Genomic DNA, 26,745 nt, shown 5'->3' on the forward strand with positions numbered 1-26,745 from the left:
CACAAATACATTTGGCTTTAGAAAGGTGGATCTATTCTTTGATGGGTTTCTGTCCCAGCTTGTGAGAAAATCTAAAAATTGCCTCAATATTCCTTTTAAGATGTTGTACTCTAGCAATTAAAAGTATTTTCTGATAAAAGGAGGAACTAAAAAGAATGCCTAAATAATTAAAATAATGTACTTTCTCTGAAATAGAGTTCCCCATCACAAAAAGGTTTTGATTTAGTAATACATGGTTGCGGGTCATAATAAAATACTTGGAGTGAATTATTCTGAGATCTAGTTTTTCCCATATATATCGTAAAGGCATCCAATAGAGTTTGCAACCCATTTGCCATGCGGGCCAATAATACGGCATCATCTTCATAGAGTAAAATGGGGATTAATTGGCTGCCTATTTGTGGAATGTCCTTCCCTTCCTTGACCAGGTGTTTAGAAAGGTCAGCAGACCACCATGTCTGTGATTGCTTTTTAATAGAGCAATAATTTTTTTTTAATGTAGCGCGTTTTCCTTATAGGAAAACGGGATGTGTTTACAAAGAAAACAAGCATTGGCATTGCCAATAGGTCTCGCTTTTGGGACCTTATAAGTGTTTAGCTATGCAACAGTTGATGTTGCACCAAGGATATTGTGCTGGATAATTAAGCACTTATAAGGTCCCAAAGGCGAGACCTATTGCCTATGCCAATGATTGTTTAACTGAGTTGTCTAAACAAAAGTTCGCCTCAGAGAGAAACAGTGATACACCAGTAGGTACCTTTAGTATATTTTATAGCAGCAGAGCTGGCTTTTGGCATGTGCGAGCTGAACCCAGGCACAGGGCGCCAGTCTTCAGAGGGGCACGCGGAGCTGCTGTCTGCATTAATGCCATACAAACCGCAGCATCTGTCTGAGGTGGCTCCAGTGATTCAGTTTGAAGTGCGTTTAATCATTTGCTAAACCTGTAGCAGGTGATATTTAACACCCCATCAGCCCTCTCTCTTCCTTGTCCTTCCATCTCCCTTTCACATCCTGCCGCCACCCTCAACAAATAACTTGGCACCAGAGTGAAGAAAGCTGAGCTGTGAGTGATTCAGGTGAATTGGAGGGGGTGCAGATGTGTTTGTGTTCAGAGGTCAGTCACCACTGTGATCCTGTCAGTTAGGAGCTAACCTGTGAATATTGCGAGGGTGCCAAAGGTCTTTCTGTATGGCCGGCTCTGCATAGCAGGCTAGGAAACCCCATGTATTTCCATTACTGCGACTGCTCGAGCAAAACAGACAACCATGACTAACAGTAAACAAGAACTGCTTGCATGAGCTCGGGCACAAACAGCGCTCACCTGGTGTTGGACAGCATCTGCTGAGTGACCCCATTATATGTGACATCATCAGCCAAACCTATATTTTCAGCTAGATAGCTCAGCGAGCTAAGCGCTTGCTGCTCACACCCTTTGTGACGTCCAGGTAGCGGGTTTGGATCACGGCAGGGCTAACTCAGTGTGTTTTCCTTCAGAGGTAGAAAAGTGGGTAATATAATACCTGTGATACACGAGACTGCATAATGGTGGATGGAATCCAGCACTATAAAAATAAGTTATTGTTATTTGTCCTTATTACTGGCATACCGTGCCTTTGTGCTCACAAACATATCTTATCCACCATCTCTGTCGAGACATAAAAAGGGGAAGTTAGAACAACTCATACAGAAGTACACAAGCCCAGGGAAATCAACGTGGTCTTATGACCTCAAACCCATATCTCTTCCACGTAAAACGCTACCACAACTGATTTTATCTGGTAAACAATCACAGCTGAAACCACATGTACAACTGACTGGATACATTCCCACCTAAGCATGGGTCAACTCTTAACAAATCCCACCAGCTGTGTGGTCAAAAGGCATTGCACGTCATGTATACTTGCAAGCCCATAAAATTCAGAGAAACATTAATTTGGAAAGATTTTTAAACTGACTCTCTTGTCTTACGAAAATTAGTTAAAACTTCCTGAAAATATCTTTCAATTAACATGCTCGCTATTATGAATTATTTTTAACAAAATATTTTTTGCTCTCAATTATTGACGCCGTTATTGTATTTAAGAGGCCCTCGGTTCTTCAACCGCATCGTTAACTGCGTTGGTTATATTGGAGATGACGATGAACATCTGCGCGTGGAGTGGAAGGCCAGAGAGCTGTGGCAAGCAAGCAATATGGGTAAGGTGTCAACGGTCACCAGGGTTGGTGTGGTGCCTGGGCGTACAACCGCCATTTTTAGCAGGCACACGGTTTCATCGAAATATGGAACCTGTTAAAGCTGCCTTGCTGTAACAAGAATGAAAGACTGATAAACAGATAATCTCTGCAAATATCATGGGCACCGAGTCAGTGGGTGCGCGCTGCACAGGCGAGACCTAAAAATGACAACATAAAGTTTCATTTTTTTAAGAGTATGCAGTGGTCCATGGCAAAAAAATGAAGATTGATCGTAGTCCACCATTGGATAGATATCACTTTCTTACAAGAAACTCACATAGCCTCAGGTGGGACACATTTGATTGCAAACAGATGGGGGACCAACAATAAATTTGCATCCTACAGTTCATATGCAGCTGGAGTTGCAATACTGATATGGAAGCCAATATGGGGCATATTTCCAAGGATCTATCGCCGAGTTATCGGCACTTCAGCGCAGCCAAAGTCGCGATAAATGTATCGCACCATTCACAAGCTGGTGCTAACAGCCCATATCACCAGTTTTCCTGCGATAGCAGCCGCAAAAAACATCGCCACAGATGACCCCGGCAACTATCGCTAATGAGATGCAGAGTAGGCGTTCCCGTGCAAAAAGCCGCGACAACACCACTCTGCAACATTCTCAACGACTAGCCATATCGGCGATAAGAACACAAAACATGCGATAAGGCGCGTTATCTGCAGGAAATTAACACGTGCTCTGCCCTGGTGTAAAGTCGGACATCAACCGGCACCAGACAAGGGAGCACAGCCCAGAGCCACACATGAAGAACAACAGATGCCATGGAGCTACTCATCATGCAGCCCAGTGCCCCAATAGGGCAACAACACCCACCGCCACCACCCCCAGAACCCCACCCCCCAAACGGGGCCCTACCCCGCCCCTCCCCCCCCCTTTGGAACAAGATATTGCAAATCAACTCCACAAATTCATGAACCACACAATTTGCCAGTAGTCGCACAATCACAACACCTAACATGTGGTCAGAAAAAGGACAATCATACATTCATCTCAGAATATCCAAATAATCCGTTTAATATAGAATAAACACAAAACAACAATTCGGAAGAGTCATGTCGGGTCTTCTCAGGACATTCTGTAAGTCACAGCCTGCAAGACAAAAACCTAGATAAGAAGGTGTGTCATGCGCTCATCAGAGTACAGAGAGGGAAAGTGAAAGAGAGAGAGATATAGAGAGAAAGAGAGGGAGAGAAGGAGAGAGAAAGAAAGGGAGTGAGAGAGAGGGAGGGAGAGAGAAAGAGGGAGAGGGAGATAGAGGGATAGAGAAAGAGGGAGGGAGAGGAAGAGATAAAGAGTGTGGGAGAGAAAAAGGGAGAGAGAGAGTGCCAACACTGCGGACCCAGGCTTCACTGCTCACCTGCTGCCACTGGTGTGTCTCCCACCACATGCCGGTACACACTGCAGTCCCCCAGGTCCCTCATCTGAAACAGTTGCCAGAGACATGAATGGCAGAGTCCATACAGTAGCATACGCCATCATTGCTTGCCCGCCCCTGCGCACACAGGCTGCTGCACCCCACCCCTCCCGCCGCCCAGCGGAGATTACCCGCCCCTGCGCAAAAAGGCCTCACTGCTCACCTTCCGCCACCGGTATGTCTCCAAGAGGGCCAACCACGTGCTGGTAGGAGCTCCACAAGCCCGGGGGCCGCAACCATGGCACCCTCCACATCACCCAGCTCCGCACCGCAGACCACCAGGTCACACACTTGATTCTGGGTCTTGATTTCGCTATGGCAGAGAACATGTCAGTGCACACGGCCTTATCGCAGGCTGCACACCCGCTCAGCCCTAGAGGTGCCACTAACTCTGTGAACCGCGAGGCGACGCCACGTGTCGGTAGGCCCGCACTGCGCGCTGGCTCAGGCCTACACTGCGGTCCAGCAGGGCTCACACTAATGCCACCATTCCGGACCGCCAGGATGGCGCATCACCGCAGGCTACACACCCGCTCAGCACTTAAGGTGCCCCTACCTCAGTGCACCAAAAGACAACGTCCCGTGGCGGTGTGCCTGTGCCTGCCGCAGTGTATCCGGTGCCACCAAGTCTGTGCACCCCAAGCCATGGACCCTTTATGATTGAGTCCCGTGGTGCGGATGCCATCATGTCACCCCCGGCACTGGGCATTGTGAGGTGGCACAGCATTATCTGAAATGGTGATTTCAACTTAGGGACGAGTACAATCTTGTTAGAAAGGCTTCCAGACGGGTTCTGGAACGCGCAAATCCGATTCCAGTCATTGTTTTTAAATAATGACCAAGGATTCATTGAGGCTGATAACTTCACTTCTTGTTTATAGTTTTTAAACAACAGGCAAAGCTTCTCATAATTTAAGTAAGTGAGAGGGTGCCAGGGCCAATCAGATAATTGTTTATTCTGAAATTGTTCCACAATATTCAGATACATTTTTAAACTAAGAGCAGAGTGTAATGAAATAGGGAGGAACTTCGTACCCAGAAAAAAGCCATACAGAGCGGTGATTATCTTCCTTTGTAGGAGGCTACCCAGAGGCCCATCTATCCTTCGTTAGGTGGGCTTATCTGCCTGGTTGTCGATTACAGACAAGAATAGCTGACGTTGTTACTGTTCACAAGTGGTGCGAGGGTGTGAACCATCTCTCAATTTCAAATTAGGCCTCATTTTGCTGCTGAAGCTTAACTTAGGTTATCTAAGGGAAATGTGGGTGTATTGGAGATATTAATATAAAGAAGGCCTTATGATATCACCACAATGTTCCATTTATTTTTTCCATTCACTCTTTTAATAAACCTCTTCCATTATTTTGTTGATTTCATAAGTTATGATACATGTTTTATACCCTAGGATATTTATTTTAAAATAAATCTTTAAAATATGTCTTTGATTTCCTACTGTTCTTCAGAGTGCCTTTTCAATGATGAAAGAGGGTTTGAGTTTCACTAAATATCCCTGGTATATCTCACAGGATTGATAGTTGCTTGTAGTGCTTAGTGGGTTGGTTGTAGTCCACTTGGCTTTCCGTCTCGGGTTAGTATGTTGACAAGGTCACCACAGGGCATGGGGCAATTACAGCAGTCATCGGTGGGATCAGTTCTCAATGGGAATTGATATTTGTAGCATTTGTTTTGACTGCTACTTCAGATGTTAATATGTCCAGAACTGTATGGGCTACAAAAATGGTTCAAATGCTTCGAGATTTTTTGTTTGCCTTTGTTTAAAAATTAAATTAAAATCATAGAACTTGCTTAGGCCGGGTCCCCGGATTTCAGTAATTATTAAGTGGGAGTCCACAGAAGTCAAAAGATTAGGAATCACAGCTCTAGAACCAGCCCGGCTGAGGGTGTGACTTTGATCCCTGTGCAGGGCACTGTTTGTTTACTTTTGGGCTCGACTTCTGTACCTTCAGACTAAGAGTTACACAAATACTGTAAAATGATATCATAAAAACATAAATGAGCAACAGAGCAGTTCTGACGTTTCTCTTGTTATCACTACAGCTCACACCCAACACAGCATTCATGTTTCATTTCCTGAAGGAAAATAATATGACTAGAGTACATTCTTATTTTCCTAAATCTCAACATCGAACCAAGTTAAAATATAATTATTTTTATTTACATACAAACATACGATAATGATTGCTAAATGTGATCTTAAAAAGTTATTATTCAAGTTGAAAAACGTATCAGATATTGCAGTTGTTTTGCAGTTAAAGAGCAGGTTTTGCAGCCGTCCATTATTCTTGAGAAAAAAAAAACATTGCACTATATGTATAAACGGAGAGGCCGTGGTCAATAGGAAGTTATCTGAACATAGGTACTGCTGAGCCTCTGTTTTTAATTATGAAATTAACAAAACTCTTTTCATGGAAGGAGAGGAATGTGCAAAGGATAACCATGACATGGCAGAAGACTAATGCAAATTATCTCAACTTCTCTCTACCTGTATTGTTTGAGTCTTTTGTCTCAGTATTTCATAGCTTTGAAAAGTCTTAATGCAGGCCCCAGGATGAAAGCAAATTTGCAGCACACCTGGGACCCCTCCCTTTGGTCACCGAGTAGAGATGCGCTCACTCCAGGCGGGGCACCCCATCCTCTCTCTATCTCATGCTTGGAGTCTCTACAATCCACAAAACATGAGTGGGACACAATCAGTCTTTGTCATATTGCCCTGCTCTTCCTGAACTGCTTGACCATGTCAGTGAGCCTCTTCAGACCCTCCACCAGTCCGTCGCCGGTAGTGGCGCAGCATCCTTGGACATGCCACTCATGCCCCTGCACCTTCTGAAGACCAAGCTTTTCCACCAGCTCGGAGGGGCTGCTGGCTCCAGGCAAGTCCTGCTTGTTAGCAAGAAGCACAAAAGGCACGTCCTGCATTTCCACATTCTCAAGGAAGGCCACCAGCTCATCTCGGGCCTCATCAAACCTCTCTGGGTCAGCGCTGTCCACCACAAACAGCAGGCCATCTGTGTTGCAGATGTAGTGTTTCCACAAAGGTCTGATCTTGTCTTGGCCGTTGACATCCCAGACAGTGAAGGACACGTTCCAGGTGGGCTCCAGTGTTTCCACATTGAAGCCAATGGTCGGGATAGTGGTCACGGTCTTATTCAGCTTCCATCTATACAAGATTGTCGTTTTCCCAGCAGCGTCGAGCCCCAGCATCAAGATCCGAGCTTTCAGTCCACGAAAGCCCATTAGAGTGTCATAAAGTGTGCTTAGGAAAAGGCCCATGATGTCCACAATGTTGAACTCTGGAGCTTGAACCCTCTGGAGCACAAACCTCCTGCGGCTAAGATTCTCTGGAGCTGGGATCTACTGGAGTTCAGTCCTTAGGGTGTTGGAACGCCTGTGAGATTGAATCCCCTGCAATGTCCTGCAGAAGCTAGAACTCTTGAGTTTGAGCTAGTGGATCTTGCATCGTTTGACAATGTGTCCCTTTAGGAGCAAAGACCTCCTGGACCCGGTATTCTTTGGAGCTTGCACCACAAGAGCTCGGGCACCGGAGCTCCGGCCCTCCAGACTTTATTAAGCTGGAATCATTGGCTGCTCTGATTCCTTAGAGCTTTCAGGAGCTCAGACCTTCCCTTGAGCCTGGACCCTCCGGAGCTCGGCCCTCAGGAGTTGAATTTCTCTGCAGTTTGTTTGCTCGGAGTGCTCTTTCATATATTTTTTTTCTTATCTCTGGTGACGCTCCTTCTCGGCTCCTCTCCCCTGCACGTTTCCTTCTTTCTGGCTCTTCTGCGTCTCGAGCATGGCCTTCGGTCTATTTATTCAGTGCTGCCAGACCGCGCCCCTTCTTGCTTCATCTATATATATAATTCCCGGGGGAGGGAGGATTCTCTCGCAGGCCGCCTTCTGATTGGTTGAACCGCCCTGCCCCGCTGTACCGCTCGCTTCTGTCACTGCAGTTTCTTCCACCTCACCGTTGTTACGTCACCAACGGCTCCGCCGGAAGAGCCGCGCTGGAAGGCGCACTCACGCCTGGAGTGACGCAGCCACTAATATGGGCTGCACGTGCTCATGAGATTCACTAATATGTGAAGAAAACAAAGCAGGGTCTCTGGTTCCCTGTCTGCCGCCAGGAAGCTCCAGTGTGGCAAAGAGGCCCTGGTAGAGCTCCGACCCTGGCCTCATGCTGGGGGCGGTCAGGCTCGAGTCTGGTGCCTGCCCGGCTCGAGTCGGGGTACCACGCGGGTGGACGGCGTCCCCCAACTTATCTTACCGGGATCTTGATAACTGGAGAAAATGGAGTCACACATTCACTCTTTGGCCTCTCTGGGGCGAGATCAGAGCTCATTCAGAACGATGCTCACGCGCTGGCTTCTCTGATGCAATCACATCTAAGAGGTGAGCGAGGGGAGGCAATGAGTGTGATGGTGCAAGCCACCTTTCCTGACGTCACTTCCTGTCGTGACGTCAGCGTCCCCCCATTTCTTTTTTTAGGACTTGTGCCCTGGGTGCCTGGCTCTCCTCGAGCCCATAACAAGCCAAGTTTCATGTGGCTTCAGCCTGGCGACCTCGATCTGCCCAGGATGTGGCGTTACTTCTCTTCCAGCAACTGACACTGAAGCCAGTCATGCATCCTTGTTTCCCTAAGACAGAAACGCATATTTCCTCTTGCCCAGTGCACTGTTTAACTTCTTAGACTAGATTTATTCTCTTTTTAAAAAAAATACAACTGAACCAGAATTCATACTTGATTTTGTTCTTTTTTTTCTTGGCAAATTATCAATTAGTTAAAAACATCCTGCACGTTCACACAATAAATATACATGATTACGCACAAAGATTGAAAATTAATTTGTCATACCACTCTAATAAACATAGTTCTACATCCTTAAAACAAGAATACAGACAAGAATATGAAATTCCTAGGATCTTGCGCAGATAACCAGGCATATGAGAGGCAAACCTATCCCTGACAGGTAATTTAGCGCACGCAGTTTACGTGTATTAGGGTGACTTTGACGTACGGTGAACTCGAACCAAAGAGCAAGGATAAATTCCTGCTAGCAAGCTTTTGGATCTGGTGGTTCACTTTGTAGCCAAGAGCTAGAAATACCCAATCTAGCAACTGCCTATACGATCTTTCCAGCCAGCATAATCCGCTCACATAATATCAATGTCCTTTCTTACACCGACTACATGCGCTTACCTCACGGACAAAACGCCCAGTCCCGGATCACATTCAATACCTGCATGACTGAAATCGCCCACTGTCTAAAGGTGAATACCAATAAGGCTGAAATTGTGATCTTCAGGAAGAGCACATCACTGTAGGACTCCACCTGGTGGCCAACAGAGCTAGAACTAACCGCCACCACCCACACCAAGAACCTCAAGATCACAATCGACCGCAAAATCAACATGACCCCCCCAAGCCGGTGCCGTCACCACCTCCTGCTTCCTTACCCTAAAATGCCCAGGAAGATTTTCAAATGGCTCCCAGTCAGCACCTGGGAAACCGTCATGCACGCAGCCGCGGTGCGTCCATTGGGGCGTAGGGGCGTAGCCCCACCAGCCCTGCTTGCCCCACTACACACGCGGTGCGTGCTGCTGTGTGCAATGAATTTGAATTGGTAGCTTCAAATGAAATCAATACCGGCCGGGAGTCGGGACATGAAGGGGGTGGGGCCGGGGGGCGAGCACTAAGGTTGAGTGACAGTTTCACCTCACCCACTGACTGACAGCGGCTCGCAATTTGCGCATGCTTGAGTTTGTTTCATGACCAGCACGAGCATGCGCATTCGCCGCACTCTCTGTCAGCCAGCCAGCCACTAGTTGTACTGAGAGGGAGGGGACCCGAGAGGTCGAGGGTTGCCTCATGCAGCAGCCCCCGTCTCTCGGTATGGGCGAGCCCTATCTGTGCTCTTTAGCCAATCCAGGGCAGGCGCTGCTAATGCAGCGTCTCTGGATTGGCTGAGACAGTCTCAGACACCGAGCGGCACTGTTGAAGGCGCCAACGGACCCGAGGTGGCGCGGACCAGGTAAGATTATTTTATTTACCCCCCTCCCCCGCGAACCCCCTCCCTCGCAACCCCCCCCAACCTCCACCCCCAAGATGTAGACTCTCCGCCATTTGAGTTTGTGGGCCGATTAATTTCATACTCCAACCGTCCCAGGCGGCGGCTCCTCCGGCTTCCTGGAGGTGCCGGGCCAGAAGGACAGCGCACCGGGCCTCAAGCATGTCGCCTCCGAGGGAGAGATGGACTGGCAGGCAGCGAAAGCCTTCTACGAGAGCATGGGCACCAAGAAAAAGCCCCGGCCCGTGAGTGCGGGGAAGAAAAAATGCATAAATAAGAGCGGTATTATGTGGTAGAGAGAGGAGGTGGGGTGGCATGAAGGGGGTAGTGAGGGCGGAGGGATGCGGAAACGGGTGTTGGCAGAGAGTGAACTTAAAGTCTTTTGTGTCGTAGATAGATAAGAGTGGTGGGGAGATGTCATACGGTGAGAGACTGAGTAGTGGAGAAGGGGCGGGGGCTTTGGGGAGGGGGCAACACCAAAGCTTGCGTGGCTTCGAATGTTTGAGTTTGAGCACATTGAAGACTCTGCTTCCAAGGTTTCAGTTGGCCTACATTTCCATGCTTTCAGTGTGCGTGAGCTCCGAAGACAGCTGCCACAGTTTCACTCTTCTTATTAATGTTTTCAGTGTACCTTATTTTTGTGATTCACGTAGTGCCTTTGAGTGATACCTCATCGCGAATTGAATTTATCGAATTATAGATGGGTAGCAGTTTGCACTCAGAGCCCGGAGGTGAAAAACGTCCCTTGAATTTACTGTTATCTATCTGCTGTAATTATATGTTATGTATGGCCCACAAAATCATCTGCCTTTGCTTGCTACATGCAGGCAGAGGAGGGATGGGGGAGCTATACATCAGTCATGGCTGCTGCCAAAGCAGTGGTGGGTCAGCGGCAGGGGTGACAGGGAAGCAGCAGCGGCAGCTGGGGTGATCCTACCTGTTATTGTTGGACGGGTTGGTCCAACCCGTCCAACAATAACAGGTAGGAAAGCACCGCTCTTCCCTTCTTTCATTAACAGAGGCCTTTCGGAAATGGCTGGTGCGGGCCCTTGTCGCGGGGGCGCAAAATCACGGCACAAATGCCAGGGACCACTGGTCCCTCGCCAGCACTAACTTTCAATTTCCGTCAAACCTTTCCACCCTGAGATCTGACGGCGGACGACAGATAGGTTACCACAGAAACAAGACAGGCCTACTCGGAGCCGGAAAATCCAGCATGTTGCCCCATTGCACTCAACTGGTTTAGAGGCCGAGTTTTTTTAAACGGTGCCCTGCGAGGCCCATTCGCTAATTAATCGTTCCTAATCTCGAGAATGCCTTTTGCTTTGTTTGTGGTAACTGCCAGCGACAATTCACAGGAACAATCAACTTTGAATACCAGCTAACATCAGCTTGCAGCAGGTATTTACATTTATTAGAGATAGTGACCCAAAATAGTAGCAAGATTGGGCAGGAGACAAAAACATGAGTGGTATCAACAATTGAACCCTTACACCAAAAACAGTTGAAAGTTTCCCTGAAACCCATTTAAAACAGGTGATGGGGTGTATAGTACATATCATATAGGACCTTGAACGAGGACACGTTCTAACGAGATATATATATTATGATTCTTTTAAGCTAGCTGATTTTTAAGCCTGATGTCTTTGAGAGGGACGAGGAGGTCCAGACAGGGTAGACCACTTAATCGACAATTGCTCAAAGTAAAGCGTGTGTGGCCTGCAGCTCATAGGGATCTGGTAGAAAACACCAAAAGAGCCAAATTTAGGCACACTGCAGAAGCAACTGGTTCTGCTTTACTGAAACTTGATTAGGTCAATCAATCAGTCAGGGTTTTTTAAAGCGCTAGCCTCTCATCCGGAGCGGGTCTCAAGGCGCTGACGGAAGGAGGGGTGGGGGTCGAAGGTGTGCGAGGTAGTCTCTGAGCTGTAAGTATCTTAAGAAGGCATGCCTGTGCACACTAAATGAGCTCTCTAATTCCTTAAATGAATGAAGAATACCAACGTGAAACAGTTGTCCAAGCCTTTCAACACCAATGGGCCGCCAGAACTAAATATAGCCTTCATGGATAAACAGTGGAAAGTTTGAGCTACACCCTAAAGACATATTTTGTTTAAACCTGGAAATTTGGAACCACGTTATAATGTGGGACCAGACTCTATTAAAATGGCCGGAGTTTTAAACGTAGTGTGTTTAAAACAGATTGTGTCAATTAAACCTTGCAAGGGCATGTGCTCACGATAAAAGCTGAAGTAATCAGAGTGAAGACTCACCAGCTGTTATTCGCATAAGCCCATGACGGCCAAAAATCTGAGGACGAAGTAAGGAATGAAACACATCCGTAAAGTTGGAAGCACTATACCTGGGGAGCTGCAAATAGCGAATGGGACATCAAGTTTTTTTTATAGCAGCATATACATTTCTGCCAACTAGCCTCGATTTTTATAAACAAACTCTGGCAAAGCCAATAGGTCTCGCCCATGGGTGAACTACTGGTAAGGTATGGTAAATGTTCTAATGCTTGATTAATTAAAACCATTGCATACATAGTCATTAAAATCAAACCAGTTGTGTTGGTATAAAAATTACTCAATAATAAATAGACGTTCCACTTTGCTATTATACGTAAAACTATTAAGATTATAACATAAAAAGTCATTCCCTTAACAATTGGTGCTCAGCCTAAAAGATAGTTTAGTAGAATTGACTTTTTAAGTTCTCACTCTGCCAAAGTCTTTTACAAAGCTTTCACTCTGGATTATCTAGTTTTTCCTAAGAGTAAACTAAGCGTTAAAAGTGGACCCAAGCTGCAAACAGTTATGGGATGTGCCTGTTTTTGGCAACATAGAGCTGTTAAGGGTGTTCTCGAAGTTGTCTTGAGTCATCTTGTGGAGCAGAGTTCACGGCCAATGATGTTACGTTTTTCAGTCTCAGTGTAGTGAGATCAAGGAATATTGTGAGGCGGCAGTTTAGTTGTACTAAAGTTGGATTGAAGCACAGTTTTCAACTTCCTTCCTGTTAATGGTAGAAATGGGTATAAAAGCAACAATGGATCCTGGAAAGCTAAACATTTTAGAAAAGTAGACAACATTTTGAATTCAACAAGGGGTCATTTGTGTAGATCCTTCAAGGTTTCTTCATAGAAACTAACAGTTAAATATAGGAAAAATTGAAAATTAGTTGCAAAATACAGCAATCTGTGTCAACATTTTCACCTGTAACTTCTTCTAATTGACAGCTGTTTGAAAGCAATATACCGTTACATTTGCTGGACCTTTCTGGTTGTGGGTATATATAGGACCTGTAGGTTCACCAAGAAACCGACGAACCCAGAGCCAATAACTGAGCAGCGTCTTGCAAAGTTTTTTTATTATGTACCGGGTATATAGCAATTATTTTGGGAAAATGTATACATGGAAAAATCGGTATGAAAGACACCTATGTATTTCTGAAATGGGAACAAAATATAGAGTTTAGAAACAGTAGATATTTGCACATTTCCGAAATTGGGAGTACCCATACTAGCATGAGAATTATAGGTCATTTTTCAAAATGACTTCTTTTTTACACATTGTCTTTCATTTGGAAGGCAGAAATGCATCGAAAGTAAATAGATAATAACAGTTGCTCTACAATTCTGTGTTACCCTAAGTCTCCCAATAAAAATGGTACCTCACTTGTGTTGGTAGGCCTAGTGCCCGCTCAAAACGCAACGTGGACACACCACATTTTCACAATGAAAAATGACCCTTTTTTTGCAAGGTGCTTAGCTGTAGTTTTTGAACCCTAGTTCTGCCTGCACCTAGGGAAACATAGCAAACCTATACATTTTTTAAAACTAGACACCCAGAGGAATCCAGCATGGAGTGACTTGACTGGCTCTCACCAGATTCTGTTACCCAGAATCCCTTGCAAACCTAAACATTTGTCCAGAAAACACATTTTCCTCACAATTCTGAGGTGGAAAGTTCTGGAATCTACGTGGATCCACAAAATTCCACCCACCCCGCGTTCCCCAAAGTCTTCTGAGAAAAATGGTACCTCACTTGTGTGGGTAGGCCTAGTGCCCGCGGCAGGAAACGGCCCAAAACACAAAGTGGACACATCACATTTTCACAGTGAAAAATGACCCTTTTTTTGCAAAGTGCCTAGCTGTAGTTTTTGAGCCCTAGTGAGGGAGCAGGTAAAGCAAAATTTTGTATACCTCCTCGATTTTGCATGAAAATATTAATCATTTAATCGACTAATATAATAACTTGAATTAACCGTGTGCTGTGTTAAATTAATCAACTATTTGCACCCTTTGTAAACACCAATTACACGTGGGACTTATTGCTATTTTGCATGGCAGAATAATTTTAATAAATAACTATGGTACGCATATCAACAGTAGTACGTGTGGTAATAGAATATTGCATGATTTATGTTGCTTTTGTGATGTTCGCGTTCCCGTTCTGGACCGAAGGGTGAGTTTTATTGCTTTAAATGTCGCTAAAAGCTAGGAAAATACTAATACTTAAAGGGATTAGTGAGGGTTTAACATTGGAATCTTCATTTCTGTGTATTAATTACTCTTTTGTGTTTGTTTTGCTTAAGTTGGCACTTGGGCCTACCAAAATATGGCATCCAAAATGGAGTTCGAAAGTGGCCACCGTCTCGTGAGCACGATGTCTACTGCGCAGACTCGAATGGCTTCGTAGACCTCCAGGCAACCTCTAGCCTGAGCACAGTGTTCCTGGTCAAGGATAGGAACAAGGAGGACTGCCAAACTTCAGTCAGTAAAAATGTCATACACGGAGGAAGTGAACCAGCAAAATCTGTGAGACCCCAAGCTAGTGGGAAAATCAGACGATATTACAAACTTCACCAAATCAACCAATCATACGCTTCCTTAGTCTAAGAAAAGTTTCATGTTGTCCCGAATTTTATTATAAAAAGGCAGTAGAATAGGAAGGAGTTTAGAATGGAGATCGATTGATGACCTCACACCCCTATCGACCCCACAGGCGATGGCAGATGCGTGCACGAGTTCTGGTCCTTTGGAGATCTTTGGGACTGTAACGTGCTGAGCAAAGAACTTTCCGGACTTTGAGCCTTGGCCTGCTTTATTGGGACAATCGAACATCTAAACTTGATTTATGCAGAGCCAATTAAATTTGAAAAATCCCGCTAGCCAGAATAGGTAAATATAAAATGTCATGCGATTTGATAAAATTCTAAACTTTGATTGACCAAAATGCTAAATTAATTGCAACAATATTTAGATAAACACATAATTGATTAACAGAATCTATGAGTTTGTGGTTTTTCAATAAAGTGATTAGAGAATTCGGAAACTTAAATGTGTTTTAGCTGGTTCTAAATCCCCATCAACCCATCCAACTAATTGGTCCGTCGACCAAGTGGTGGAGTGTCTTGATGTTAAGTTTAGGATCCTATAGGTGGTGATGCAAATGTATATTCTGTAAATAACTTTTCTTTCCTATAGGTAATAAGGTACTCCCCCACATGTCCAGCGCTTTATTATCATCCCTCCTGTGTGCAGACTCGTGAGGTGTGACGTATGAGTGTTGGTGTTATGGGCCCCACCAATGAATGCGTGAGTGAATGAGTTAGTGTGACGGCGGGTCTGCGACGCAGGGAGGATACTTGTAAAAATGTGGTTTTCCCCTGGCTTTGCGCTGGATCAGGTTTTTCTGGTAGCAGAATGATGGTTATCATTGCTTATTGATTTTCGATTTTTGATTATTGATTGCGGATGTTTGGATGCGTATTGATTTATGTACTAACATTCTATGTTGAGTCGCGTTGCGTTTTATGTTGTTTTTGAAGACTTCTGGAATGTAGGAAGTCGGATGCCTTGTGACAAGTGAAGTCACATGGTGAATTATTTGTTGCCCTGTAGGTACACGGGGAAAACGTGTAACGATTGAAGTTGCACAACGCATTGTCTGGGTTCGATTTGGTGACATCGTTGAGTGTTACCGTTAGGGACATTTCTGTGTGAAAGAGGTGTATGGGTAGCGAAGGCCACCTGTGAAAGTTTGGTCTTAAGTAACAGGAGTCCACGTGATCTCTGATTACGCTTATCACTGGAAAGGTAATAGTTGTTCCCTAAGCTTGTAAGAAGGATAAAGTAGAGGGAAGTGCTACTTTATTAACAAATGAAATAATTCTGTAGTAGGGCAGAGGTAAGCGCTGCTCTTGGGAAAGACAGAATTCTGTGTGAATGTACTACATTTTTCCGTGTCAATGTGTGTAAATGAAATAGCATTCGGCTTAATTGTGGAACTCTGGTCTTAATTATCAGGAGCAATGCGTCTCCAACAGGTGTCTTATCTCCAGAGAAACAGTTAGTTAATGCTTGCTAGAAGGGTAAGGTAGAGGGAAGTGCTACTTTATCAGCGAATGTAATAATTCCGTAGTAGAGCAGAGGTAAGCGCTGTTCTCGGGAAAGACGGAATTCTTGTGAAAAAGGTCAATAACTATTCTTTTGTTAGCGAAACAGATAAGGGTGGCGTTTTTTATGTCGTTACTAACAGAATTTTGAGTAAAGAAGTGTAAGAGAAAGTTTGTCGATAAATTTTGTAAAGGAGGGGTCAGCAGAAGCAGGAGTAGCGAGAAAAGCTGACGTCAGAAAGACCGTGCTGGGATTGGCCAGCTGTAGAGTGATGTAGACGCACAGGATTGGTGCGTTAGTGTACGCCGCGCTAGGAGTGGAGAAGTAACAGGGTGATGAAGACGCTCCGGATTGGTGCATTAGTGTGAGTCGCGCTGAGATTGGAAATTTGCAAAAGTGACATAGACGCTCCGGATTGGTGCGTTAGTGTGAGTCGCGCTGAGATTGGAAATTTGCAAAAGTGAAATAGACGCTCCGGATTGGTGCGTTAGTGTGAGTCGCGCTACGATTGGATAAGACAACAGAATAGTCGTAGAGGAAATCTAGCGATACACAGAATAGAGAAAATGATATATTACGATCCACCAGAGAAAGAGAAAAAGTCCTGGTTCGGAAAAATTAAGAGCTTATTTAAAAAGGACAAACCGATTGTGACTAGAGAGGGACAGTTGCTTCCTCCACTAAAATCGCCCGCATCCTTCATGGTTGCGAAATATGGGTATCATACATGTATTTGGCTAGACAATTGGGCAAAGTATACAAAAGATGATGGAGTTTTAGCATTTCCAGAACATGGTTCATTTAATTTAGCGGTATTAAGGAATTTAAGAGAAAGAATGATGAGATTAGAACCGAGACCAAGACCTACTCAGTTTGAAGCATTGACAGAATGGGAGGATGAGATGTATGAAAGAGAACGACAGCGGAGTGGCGGAAGGTATAAATACATGTTTGGTAGACCGTGTGGACAGGAAAATCATGATGACAGAATGAGGAGATGGTGGAGTGCAAATATGGCTGACGGGATGTTCCCTATGAGAAATGTTGAAGGAACCAGTAGTAGATAATGTACAGAGAAGAAAAATAATACAGGATCAGAAGGTTACAAGTATGGTGTGCATGAGTCGGAGGATGATGTACTGGAGGACATGTTTTATAAAAATCCACCCCGTATCAACCAAATTCCACGTTATTGACACCAAGTGCCCCAATAAAAGAGACCCCACAAAATATAAAATTTGAGTTAATGCCACCTGATGTAGAGAGGAATAATCCTTTTAGAGAAACAGAAAATATACAACCTGGTAAAATTACAAATGAAAATTCAGCTGAATTAGCCAGAGCCACTTTAGAGTTAACTGAAAAGATTAGAGAATTGACTAAAAATATGGAAGCTGTAACTGTTCCTGTAACAATAGGACACGTCATGCCTATTTTTGATAAGCAGAAGGATAGTGAGCATTGTCTAACGATTCCTTATAACAGTAATAAGCAAGCTGAATCAGAAAAAAGAGACTCAGGAGAGAATCCATGGAGACCAGTGACAGGAACTTCTGGGTTAAGTACACCTAAAAATCTGACAGTGAATCAGAGCCTAGTGAATAAGGCAATAATGACGACAGAATCAGTACCAGGGACACCAAAAAGTTTAGAACAAACAAGAAATGAACCAAATTCCGTAGGTCCTACTTCAGAAGAACTAAGTGAATGGTTGAGGAGTTTACAGCAAAAAGATGCAGAACTCCATCCTTTAGATGTGGCAAAGTTAAAAATTGTCTTGGAAGAATTAATAGTAGGGACTATCCCCACGGAAAAATTAAAAGCATATCAGGATGAAGAGCTAATGTTTCTATGTAAAAGTATAACCTGGAGAGCAAGAAATTTGCATGAAAGATTGGAAGAAGTGGCGAGTGAGATGGGTATTGAATTTGAAAAAATAAAATCATTGCAAAAACCATACAGAGTAGACTTTGCCGAGAAGGATATTGAGAATCTGAATACAGCAGGAAGAATAACTCAAATTAAAGATTTAATTGTTTTGCTGAGAAAATGGGGCGATGTAGATAAATGGAAAAGTAGGTGGTTTTGGATACGAGACGATGCAACAGACAAAACATTTGCAGCTTTCCCAGTAAGAGAAAAAGAAAAGGTAGTAACTGAATGTCCCATGAGGGAGATTCCAGGCGGAGGCTATGTGCATGTCCCCTGGATCAGACAAGACATTTTATCATTCACCATTGACTTTCCTCGCTTGCGCGAGAAGCCGGTTGAATGGTACAGGCAGGTAGACAGGTTTATAAAATTATCAAAAGTACTATGGATTGATTTGAATAGTTTATTTGACATAATTGTGCCAGCAGACCTATGGGCAGAATGTAAAATAACAATAGGTTGGCCTACTCAAGAGTTCCCTAGGGATCCAAAAACAGGTGCTCCTGATCCAGAAGTAATGAGAAAATATGAACAAGTAGTTACCTTTCTGAAAAATAAAGTGCCTCCAAAAGAAACTGATTGGGTAAAAATTGATAGAACTCACCAAGAAGTAAAATAATCTGTACACGCCTACTGCGAGAGATTATTGTTGGCTTTTAAACAATACAGTGGTGATGAAAATTTGAGTGAGAAGGACTTGAGTCATTTTGTATATCGATTTGTATATGGGTTGCGTCCTGAAGTGAGTGAAATGATTAAACAGCATACAGTAGATTGGCAAAATAAAAAGATAGATGAAGTACTAAGACATGCAAAATATTTTAGTGATGAGATTGAAGCCAAGCAGCGTAAATTAAAAGAAAAAGCTATGTGGGCTCAAGTAAAAGTAGCAGAAAGACAGGAAGCCCAATTGATTGAACAAGCAAATGGTACAAGCATGAAACAAAAACCCAACATTGGGAAAGGGAAAGGACAGATTAGCATAGAAGAAGCCAAAAAGAAATGGCCATGTCATAATTGCGGAAGAATAGGGCATTGGAAAAACAAGTGTAAATTTCCCCCAAGCGCTAATGGCGATAATTCATCATTGAATCCACAGGTGCAGAATGAGGTGAGTTGTCAACCACAGCGACAGCAGCAGGTTGTTGCCCAACAGTGTCAGGTGCCAAAACCGCCTTTTCCACAGAGCGTAAATCCTCAGAAATACAGTAAAGAGACAGGATTCTACAACGAAGAACAGGTAACTAAGCTGCCGCGCGCTAGTGCTGTTTCGCAGTATTGACAACAACGCGATGAGAGTGAGTCAGAAGAAAGCTATTGGCGGTGCCGAAGGGAGGAAGAAGAGTGCGTACTTGGCGCAACTCTAGAAGTAGACCAGACATGCCCTTTTGTGGATGGAAGATAAATGACGAAAACATTACTTTCCTAATAGATACTGGTGCTACTCGTTCAACTGTTAGGTCAGCTGATGTCAAAAATCTTCCTCTCTCGGATGAAACAATCCAAGTACTTGGAGTATCCAACAGACAGATAAAAACGTATCTCACTGAACCGGTTAAGTTTAAAATAGGGAAATTTTCTGAAATGTACCGTTTTGTCGTGTGTGATTCAAGCCCTGTAAATTTGTTAGGGAGAGACTTGCTGTGCAAAATGAACTGCACAATTTTCTGTACTCCTGATGGAATAGCTTTTGAGACTCCTGATGAGGATGTACTGTACAAAATGACTATAGCTAATATGGAACCTGAAATTACTGAGGCATTTGCTATATTTGACCCAGAGGAATTGCCTCAAGAGTTGAAGAAAACAGTGAAAACGGAGGTGTGGGATTTCACAGGAGAAGATGTGGGATTAATGAAAAATGTAAATCCCATAAAAATTTCCGTAAAAGAAGGAGTAAGTTACCCAAATATTCCACAATACAAATTGACACCCGAGATAATTGCAGGAGTTACTCCTATAATAGACAGACTGATTGAACAAGGTATTTTGAGGGAAATAATGAGCAGTCCATGTAACTCACCAATTATGGGTCGGAAAAAGCCTAACGGAACTTTCAGGATAGTACAAGACCTGAGAAAGGTAAATAAAATCGTTGTATCATGTTGTCCCATTGTACCAAATCCATCTGTGATTTTATATCAGATTCCTCATGATGCAGAATGGTACACAGTGATTGATTTGTGTCATGTTTTCTTTTCCATTCCTCTGCACCCAGACAGCCAACAGATTTTTGCGTTCAGGTTTGGCGAACGTACTTTGGCATGGTGCTGAATCCCACAGGGGTATACAGAGAGTCCCTCAATATTTAATCAGATCCTCAAAAAGTCCCTAGAAGATTTAAAAATGCCCGAGAGTTCAGTACTAGTCCAATATATCGATGACCTGCTTGTGGCATCGAGAACTCGAGAAGCTTGTGTAGTGGATACTGTTGCATTGCTGAATCATTTGGCAGATGGAGGGCTTAAAGTATCATTATAAAAAACAAGTAAGCGATGGGGTCCGAGGGAAACACACGACCAACCTGGACAAGTCCCCCTACTGATTATATATAAACAAAGAAGTCCAGGGGTAAGAAAAAACAAAGAAAAAAAGAACAATACAGTGGAGAATATAGTACCTGGATGATAGTTAGACTACTAACTGGACAATAAAGTCCTCATAAAGAGGACGTAATCCCATCACCGACCGTGGTGGCATGCTTCATCATATGGGATCTCATCTTAACCACACCTGGTGTGGTTAAGGAGCTACTACTCCCTGGATGGTTCTAAGGGAGGAGCTCACGGATGTTTTAATCTACGCTAAAGGAAATAGATCTCCTAAAGATCGATGAAGGTAGCCTAAGTTAGGTGAGACCATAAAGTGCAGTGTGGAACAAAGTGATATAAAATTAAATACTGGTGAAAAAAAGGCTTTTAATGAAAATTTCCCAGTGCCAATATTAAAAGCAGAGTAATCGCGCGGTCTGAGCAAATTTGCGAGCGCGCTTATAATAAACCAAACAAAGGTCTACATGTTTCAGCCAATAAAGATCAAAGGATAATGATCATGTCTTTCTTCAGGACCATACAGAAAACTACTGCATCTAAAACCTAGTGCCTAAATCACTAAGGTGTGACGGTGTCATAAATAACTCAATTAGAACGATACAACCAACCTTGTACCTCAATGTGGATTCTAAAGTGTAGAATCCTACCGGTCAAGAAGGTAAGTACCTGTATAAAGTGACAGACACAAAACACAAATGAGAAAAATTCTCAACCAGGCAGTGTACATCACACAGGTCTATAACCCACATGTCCAGTCAATGCCGAACAACTATTATCAGATCTTACCCGTATTTAATCGGGACTGCGCCTGCCGCTCGTGGTAACAACTCAGGGCGTGAGGCAACGCTCTGTGAAAAAAGAAATAAAATGATATGGTATAGTGGAAAATGAACACAGTGAAGAAGCAAAACACAGTGGATGTGCTGACACTGTCTATTGCTCCTGGCACAACCCTTAAAAAAGGGACATCACTGAATAGTAAACGTAAGTAGCATCCCACAAGCTAGGAACTAATGCTACTCGAAAAATGTACACGACAGACAAAATGTTGAATAATTCAATACGTGAAGGGATCCAGAAGGAGTTTGTCACTGTTTAAAAACATCAAGATTTTTGACACAAATAATACTTTCAGCGGATGAATGTAGGGCACATCTCTGAGTATCATATGGAAGACAGGCTCCATGACAAATGGCAGCACGAAAGACGATCGTATTATACTAACAATCGTTAAAAGCCAAAGAATCTCAAATGGCAATACAATATGAAAAGAAGCATAACGGAGCTTGTTACCTCTCCGTCGTTACCCCGAGCTTCCTTACTGGTTGCTCACAGGGCAACCGGAGGACCGGAAAAGTCGGGATTAAATACAAATCGAGCGCCGGAGTGCGTAGCTGTGCGTGATGACGTAACGCATCAAAGATAGCGGAGGCCGCGGATAGTGACGTGGCTCAGCACAGTGGAGAGATGGGAAATGTAGTACATTGGCCCGGGAACATTAGGCCAGTACATAAAACACCCAAAAATACTACTCTCCCATAAAATGCACCACTGAACCAGACAATTAGGAAACAAATAAACTAACACCCAAAGATATATCACACTGCCTCGTATCAACTGTACTAGTCTTGATGTTCAAAATAGGACAGTGAACATGTGACAAAGAGAGTGGTGCGTGGTAACAGACAAATGTGTGATGTCCCAAAACATTACGGCCTAATATATGCATCAAACAAGAGGAACTGATCAATGATGCACTCGTGAGGTCAGAGTGTGTTACTGTACATAGTTGGAATCATCAGGCGTCTCTCAACATCAACAATAATTAAATCAAGCAAAGAGCTCAATAATTATCGTAATAAAGTCCATGCTATGGCATCATTGAGACCAATATGGTCACTGCGTAACTTAAACACCCAGCGTTGCTCTTTGTTAAAAAGAAATTTGGACACATCTGAAACGTGCGGAGGAATGAAGGGTTGTTCAAGTACAGTCCACAAGACTTGTTCAGGAGAGTGATTACACTCCAAATAATGGTTGGTCAGTCTTGTTTATGACTTCCTGCATCGAATGGTGCTCTTATGTTCCATGATGCGTTGTTTAACTTTTCTTGTGGTCATGCCAACATATTGTTTCTGGCACGGACATGTAATGAGGTATATGACCTATTCACTGTTACAGTTAGTATGTCTAAACTGTTTCCATGGTTTCGAAAGACCGATGTTGATCTCAGTGGTATGTCGCGTTTGTGCACAGACAACACAGCTGCCACAGGGATAATGTCCCTGTACAGGAGGGAGATTCCATAGAGGATTGGAAATCGGCGGTGGTGTGCTTCTGGATCTAGTATGAACTAACGCATCCCGCAAATTGGTACCTCTTTTGTACGAAAATAATGGAAAAGCTAGTTTGTCATTGCCAATATTGAGAATACGCCAGTGTTTGCGCACAATTTTCTGGATCTGATTGGAGGAAGTACTGAAGGTGTTGACAAAAGTCAATCTACCATGCGGGGCTTTAGCAACAGAAGCTTCTAACAGAGCTTCCCGGTTGTTGTTTGCCGCTCTTTTGTACGATTGTTTAATTAATCTAGATGGATAGTTTCTAGATTGAAGATTCTGTGACAGAACATTAGCATGTTTAAAGAAGGCTTCATTAGTAGAGCAATTTCTCCTCAAACGAAGGAACTGACCAAAGGGCAAGCCTGCCTTTAGTCCCTTAGGATGAAAGCTGTCATATTTCAGCAGTGAGTTCCTTGCCATTGGTTTGGTATATAGTTCACTGCCCAAGCCTCCATCAGAAGGAAAAATCCAGAGGTCCAGAAAAGACAAACCCAATTTACTGAATTCCAAAGTAAAGTTAAGGAAAACGTTTTGATCATTGAGCCAGTGATGAAAAGCTTTTAAAGTGACGTCATCACCTCTCCAAATCACAAAAATATCATCGATATATCGTTTCCATACTATAATGGAACCCAGAAAAGGATTAGTTGGCGTGAGCACATAGTTCTGTTCAAAAAGGTGAACATAGAGATTGGCCAGGCTGGGAGCAAAAACGCAGCCCATCGAAGTACCGGAAATCTGAAGGAAAAACCGGTCTTCAAACTTAAAAAAGTTTTCCGTCATAGCCAGCCTGGCACACTCCATGATAAAAGGAATAGGTGAACTCAATGGCTCTGTGATGGTGTCCAATAGCGATCTGATCGCTTCTAGTGTGTCCCCTTGGGGGATACAGGTTTAAAGAGATTCTACATCGAAACTGACAAGGTAGTCAGTCTCAATATTGAAATTGATACCTGGTAAGATGTTCAGAACATCTTTAGTGTCCTGTAGGAACGTAGGCATCATTTTCACCAGTGGTCTCAAAAAGACATCAACAAAAGAGGACAAAAGTTCCAGTAATGAACCAGTCCCCGAGATGATGGGTCTTCCTGGAGGAGGGCGTTGCTCTTTGTGCACCTTAGGCAACGTGTAGAAGTAGGGCGTCACAGGGTGCATGGTAACCAGATAGTCAGCCTCATGGCTAGAAATCCACCCTTCCAATTTCGCTTCGGACACTAGTTCCCCAATCTCTTTCTGTAGTCTCGCCGTGGGATCAGCACTCAGCAATTTATAAAAGCACTCATTGTTGAGTTGCCTGAGGCATTCCTCGCGGTAATCTGTAGTATTGGGAATAACAATCGCTCCACCTTTATCAGCAGGCTTGATAGTAATAGCCAGATTGCTAGACAGAGAGTCAATAGCCTTCTTATCAATATTTGAAAGATTCTGATAATGTTTGTTGGAAACAGTATCGAGTTTTGAAACTTCAAGGGAAACCGCTGTTTGGAAAGCCAAAACATGTGCTGGTATCGAATTGGCTGGCGGTAAAAAGGTTGATTTAGTACGTAAACCACTATCAGTAATCTGATCCAACGGTGTAGCATTATCACTAGTTTTCTCTTCAAAGAAAACTGTAATCTGATTTTGCGAAAAAATCTAGCTAGTTCACATTGGATCATGAATGGATCACAGGAGTTAGTGGGTACAAAGCCTAACCCCTTATTGAGAACATTCTCTTCAGAGGGGGTCAGGACATATGTACTCAAATTAACTATCAATTGCTGCTGGGTCCTCTTACCTGTGGGCCTTTCGTCATACTGCGTAGACTCCGCGGAGATGTAGGCGGTCTCCAGTGTACTCTTGTCTGGCCCTGTTGTCCTCTCCTTCTCCCTCTGTTCCTGCCCCGACCCTGTCCTAAAAAAGGCTGCTGTTGAAACGTCTGTGGGGGCGGGTTGAAGGGCATCATTTGTGGATGGAAGGGGACATTCGGAAATTGCCAAGGAGCCGGGTTCCACCAATGTGTATGGGGATTACCCTGCCAATTCCGTCTGAAACTCTGTCTTCCTCTACCTCTATTGCGTGCAGGGGCCTGTTCATTAGTATCCGAATCGCTAGACCAGTCATCCGAACCGGATGATGAATAGTTGGAACCATATTTCTTGCCTTTTCTATTGTATTCAGGAGCTATATAGTTTTCTTGAGTGTACGGATAAACTTTCTCAAAGGAAAACTTCGCCAAGTCTTTCTTGAATTTCTCAATTCTGGAAGCTAAAATGGTATCCTTCAATTCCTTGTTAGCTTTATTTGTTTCATCAAGATTCTTTTTAAAGACCGAGTTGGACAAAGTAGTTTTGATCTGGCCTTCAAGCAGTTGAATCTCGATCAAAACGTTGTCAGCTATGCGTTTGGCAGTACTGATAATTAAAATTAGCCAATCTCGCGTACAGTGCCATGCTATCAGGGACCAATCTTTGAGAAACAGCTTATCTTGTATGAACAGGCGCGGAGTGTTGGTAACAATAAGTCCTGTGGGAGCACAATTAGCACGGAGGTATTCTGTCATGATGGCACCATGAATACCTGTCCGTGTAAAAGATTTCTTGAGAATGAGTAGTTTGGACCACTCGTCTGTACCTCCACCAGGAGTCAAACCAGTGGTGTCTAGAATCGATGGAGTGTTAGTCAAAATTAATCTAGCCATCTCCTCATCAAAGGCTAAACCAGTGAACTCGGCCATCTCAAGCAAGCAGACCACTATACTAATACAGTAAAAAACTACAATAAAGAAAATCACTAAAGCGTAAGCTAACACTACTACAATTGTGCGTGTCAGAAAAAGAGTGTGGTACAACCCGCAGCCAAAAGCTGCTCTAAATATTATAAAAAACAAGTAAGCGATGGGGTCCGAGGGAAACACACGTCCAACCTGGACAAGTCCCCCTACTGATTATATATAAACAAAGAAGTCCAGGGGTAAGAAAAAACAAAGAAAAAAAGAACAATACAGTGGAGAATATAGTAACTGGATGATAGTTAGACTACTAACTGGACAATAAAGTCCTCATAAAGAGGACATAATCCCATCACCCACCGTGGTGGCATGCTTCATCATATGGGATCTCCTCTTAACCACACCTGGTGTGGTTAAGGAGCTACTACTCCCTGGATGGTCCTAAGGGAGGAGCTCGCGGATGTTTTAATATACGCTAAAGGAAATAGATCTCCTAAAGATCGATGAAGGTAGCCTAAGTTAGGTGAGACCATAAAGTGCAGTGTAGAACAAAGTGATATAAAATTGACTACTGGTGAAAAAAAGGCTTTTAATGAAAATTTCCCACTGCCAATATTAAAAGCAGAGTAATCGCGCGGTCTGAGCAAATTTGCGAGCGCGCTTATAATAAACCAAACAAAGGTCTACATGTTTCAGCCAATAAAGAACAAAGGATAATGATCATGGCTTTCTTCAGGACCATACAGAAAACTATTGCATCTAAAACCTAGTGCCTAAATCACTAAGGTGTGACGGTGTCATAAATAACTCAATTAGAACGATACAACCAACCTTGTACCTCAATGTGGATTCTAAAGTGTAGAATCCTACCGGTCAAGAAGGTAAGTACCTGTATAAAGTGACAGAAACAAAACACAAATGAGAAAAATTCTCAACCAGGCAGTGTACATCACACAGGTCTATAACCAACATGTCCAGTCAATGTCGAACAACTATTAGCAAGGGTTGTGCCATTAGCAATAGACAGTGTCAGCACATCCGCTGTGTTTTGCTT

The 26,745-nt window shown here is 43.6% G+C and overlaps 1 protein-coding gene and 1 pseudogene across 3 annotated transcripts in view; one reads left to right on the plus strand and one right to left on the minus strand.

Annotated features, from left to right (window-relative positions):
- LOC146801398 (uncharacterized) overlaps positions 1-26,745 on the plus strand; it is a 459,470-nt gene that overhangs the window by 376,529 nt on the left and 56,196 nt on the right. Inside the window, exon 3 of one of the 2 annotated variants that reach the window (XM_085621080.1) lies at positions 14,352-14,864. The exons of the other annotated variant lie outside the window; for it this stretch is intronic. Coding sequence (XP_085477206.1) covers positions 14,352-14,455 — 104 coding nt within the window. The 3' untranslated portion in view covers positions 14,456-14,864. Of the gene's footprint in view, positions 1-14,351; positions 14,865-26,745 lie in introns of those variants that run through there. 2 annotated transcript variants of the gene reach the window in all.
- LOC146801403 (uncharacterized) lies at positions 4,993-7,510 on the minus strand (annotated as a pseudogene). Its single transcript, XR_014967623.1, has one exon. The product of XR_014967623.1 is annotated as an uncharacterized LOC146801403 (transcript).

This window comes from Triturus cristatus, chromosome 8, assembly GCF_964204655.1.
Source record: "Triturus cristatus chromosome 8, aTriCri1.1, whole genome shotgun sequence".
In the NCBI taxonomy this organism is placed as follows: domain Eukaryota; kingdom Metazoa; phylum Chordata; class Amphibia; order Caudata; family Salamandridae; genus Triturus; species Triturus cristatus.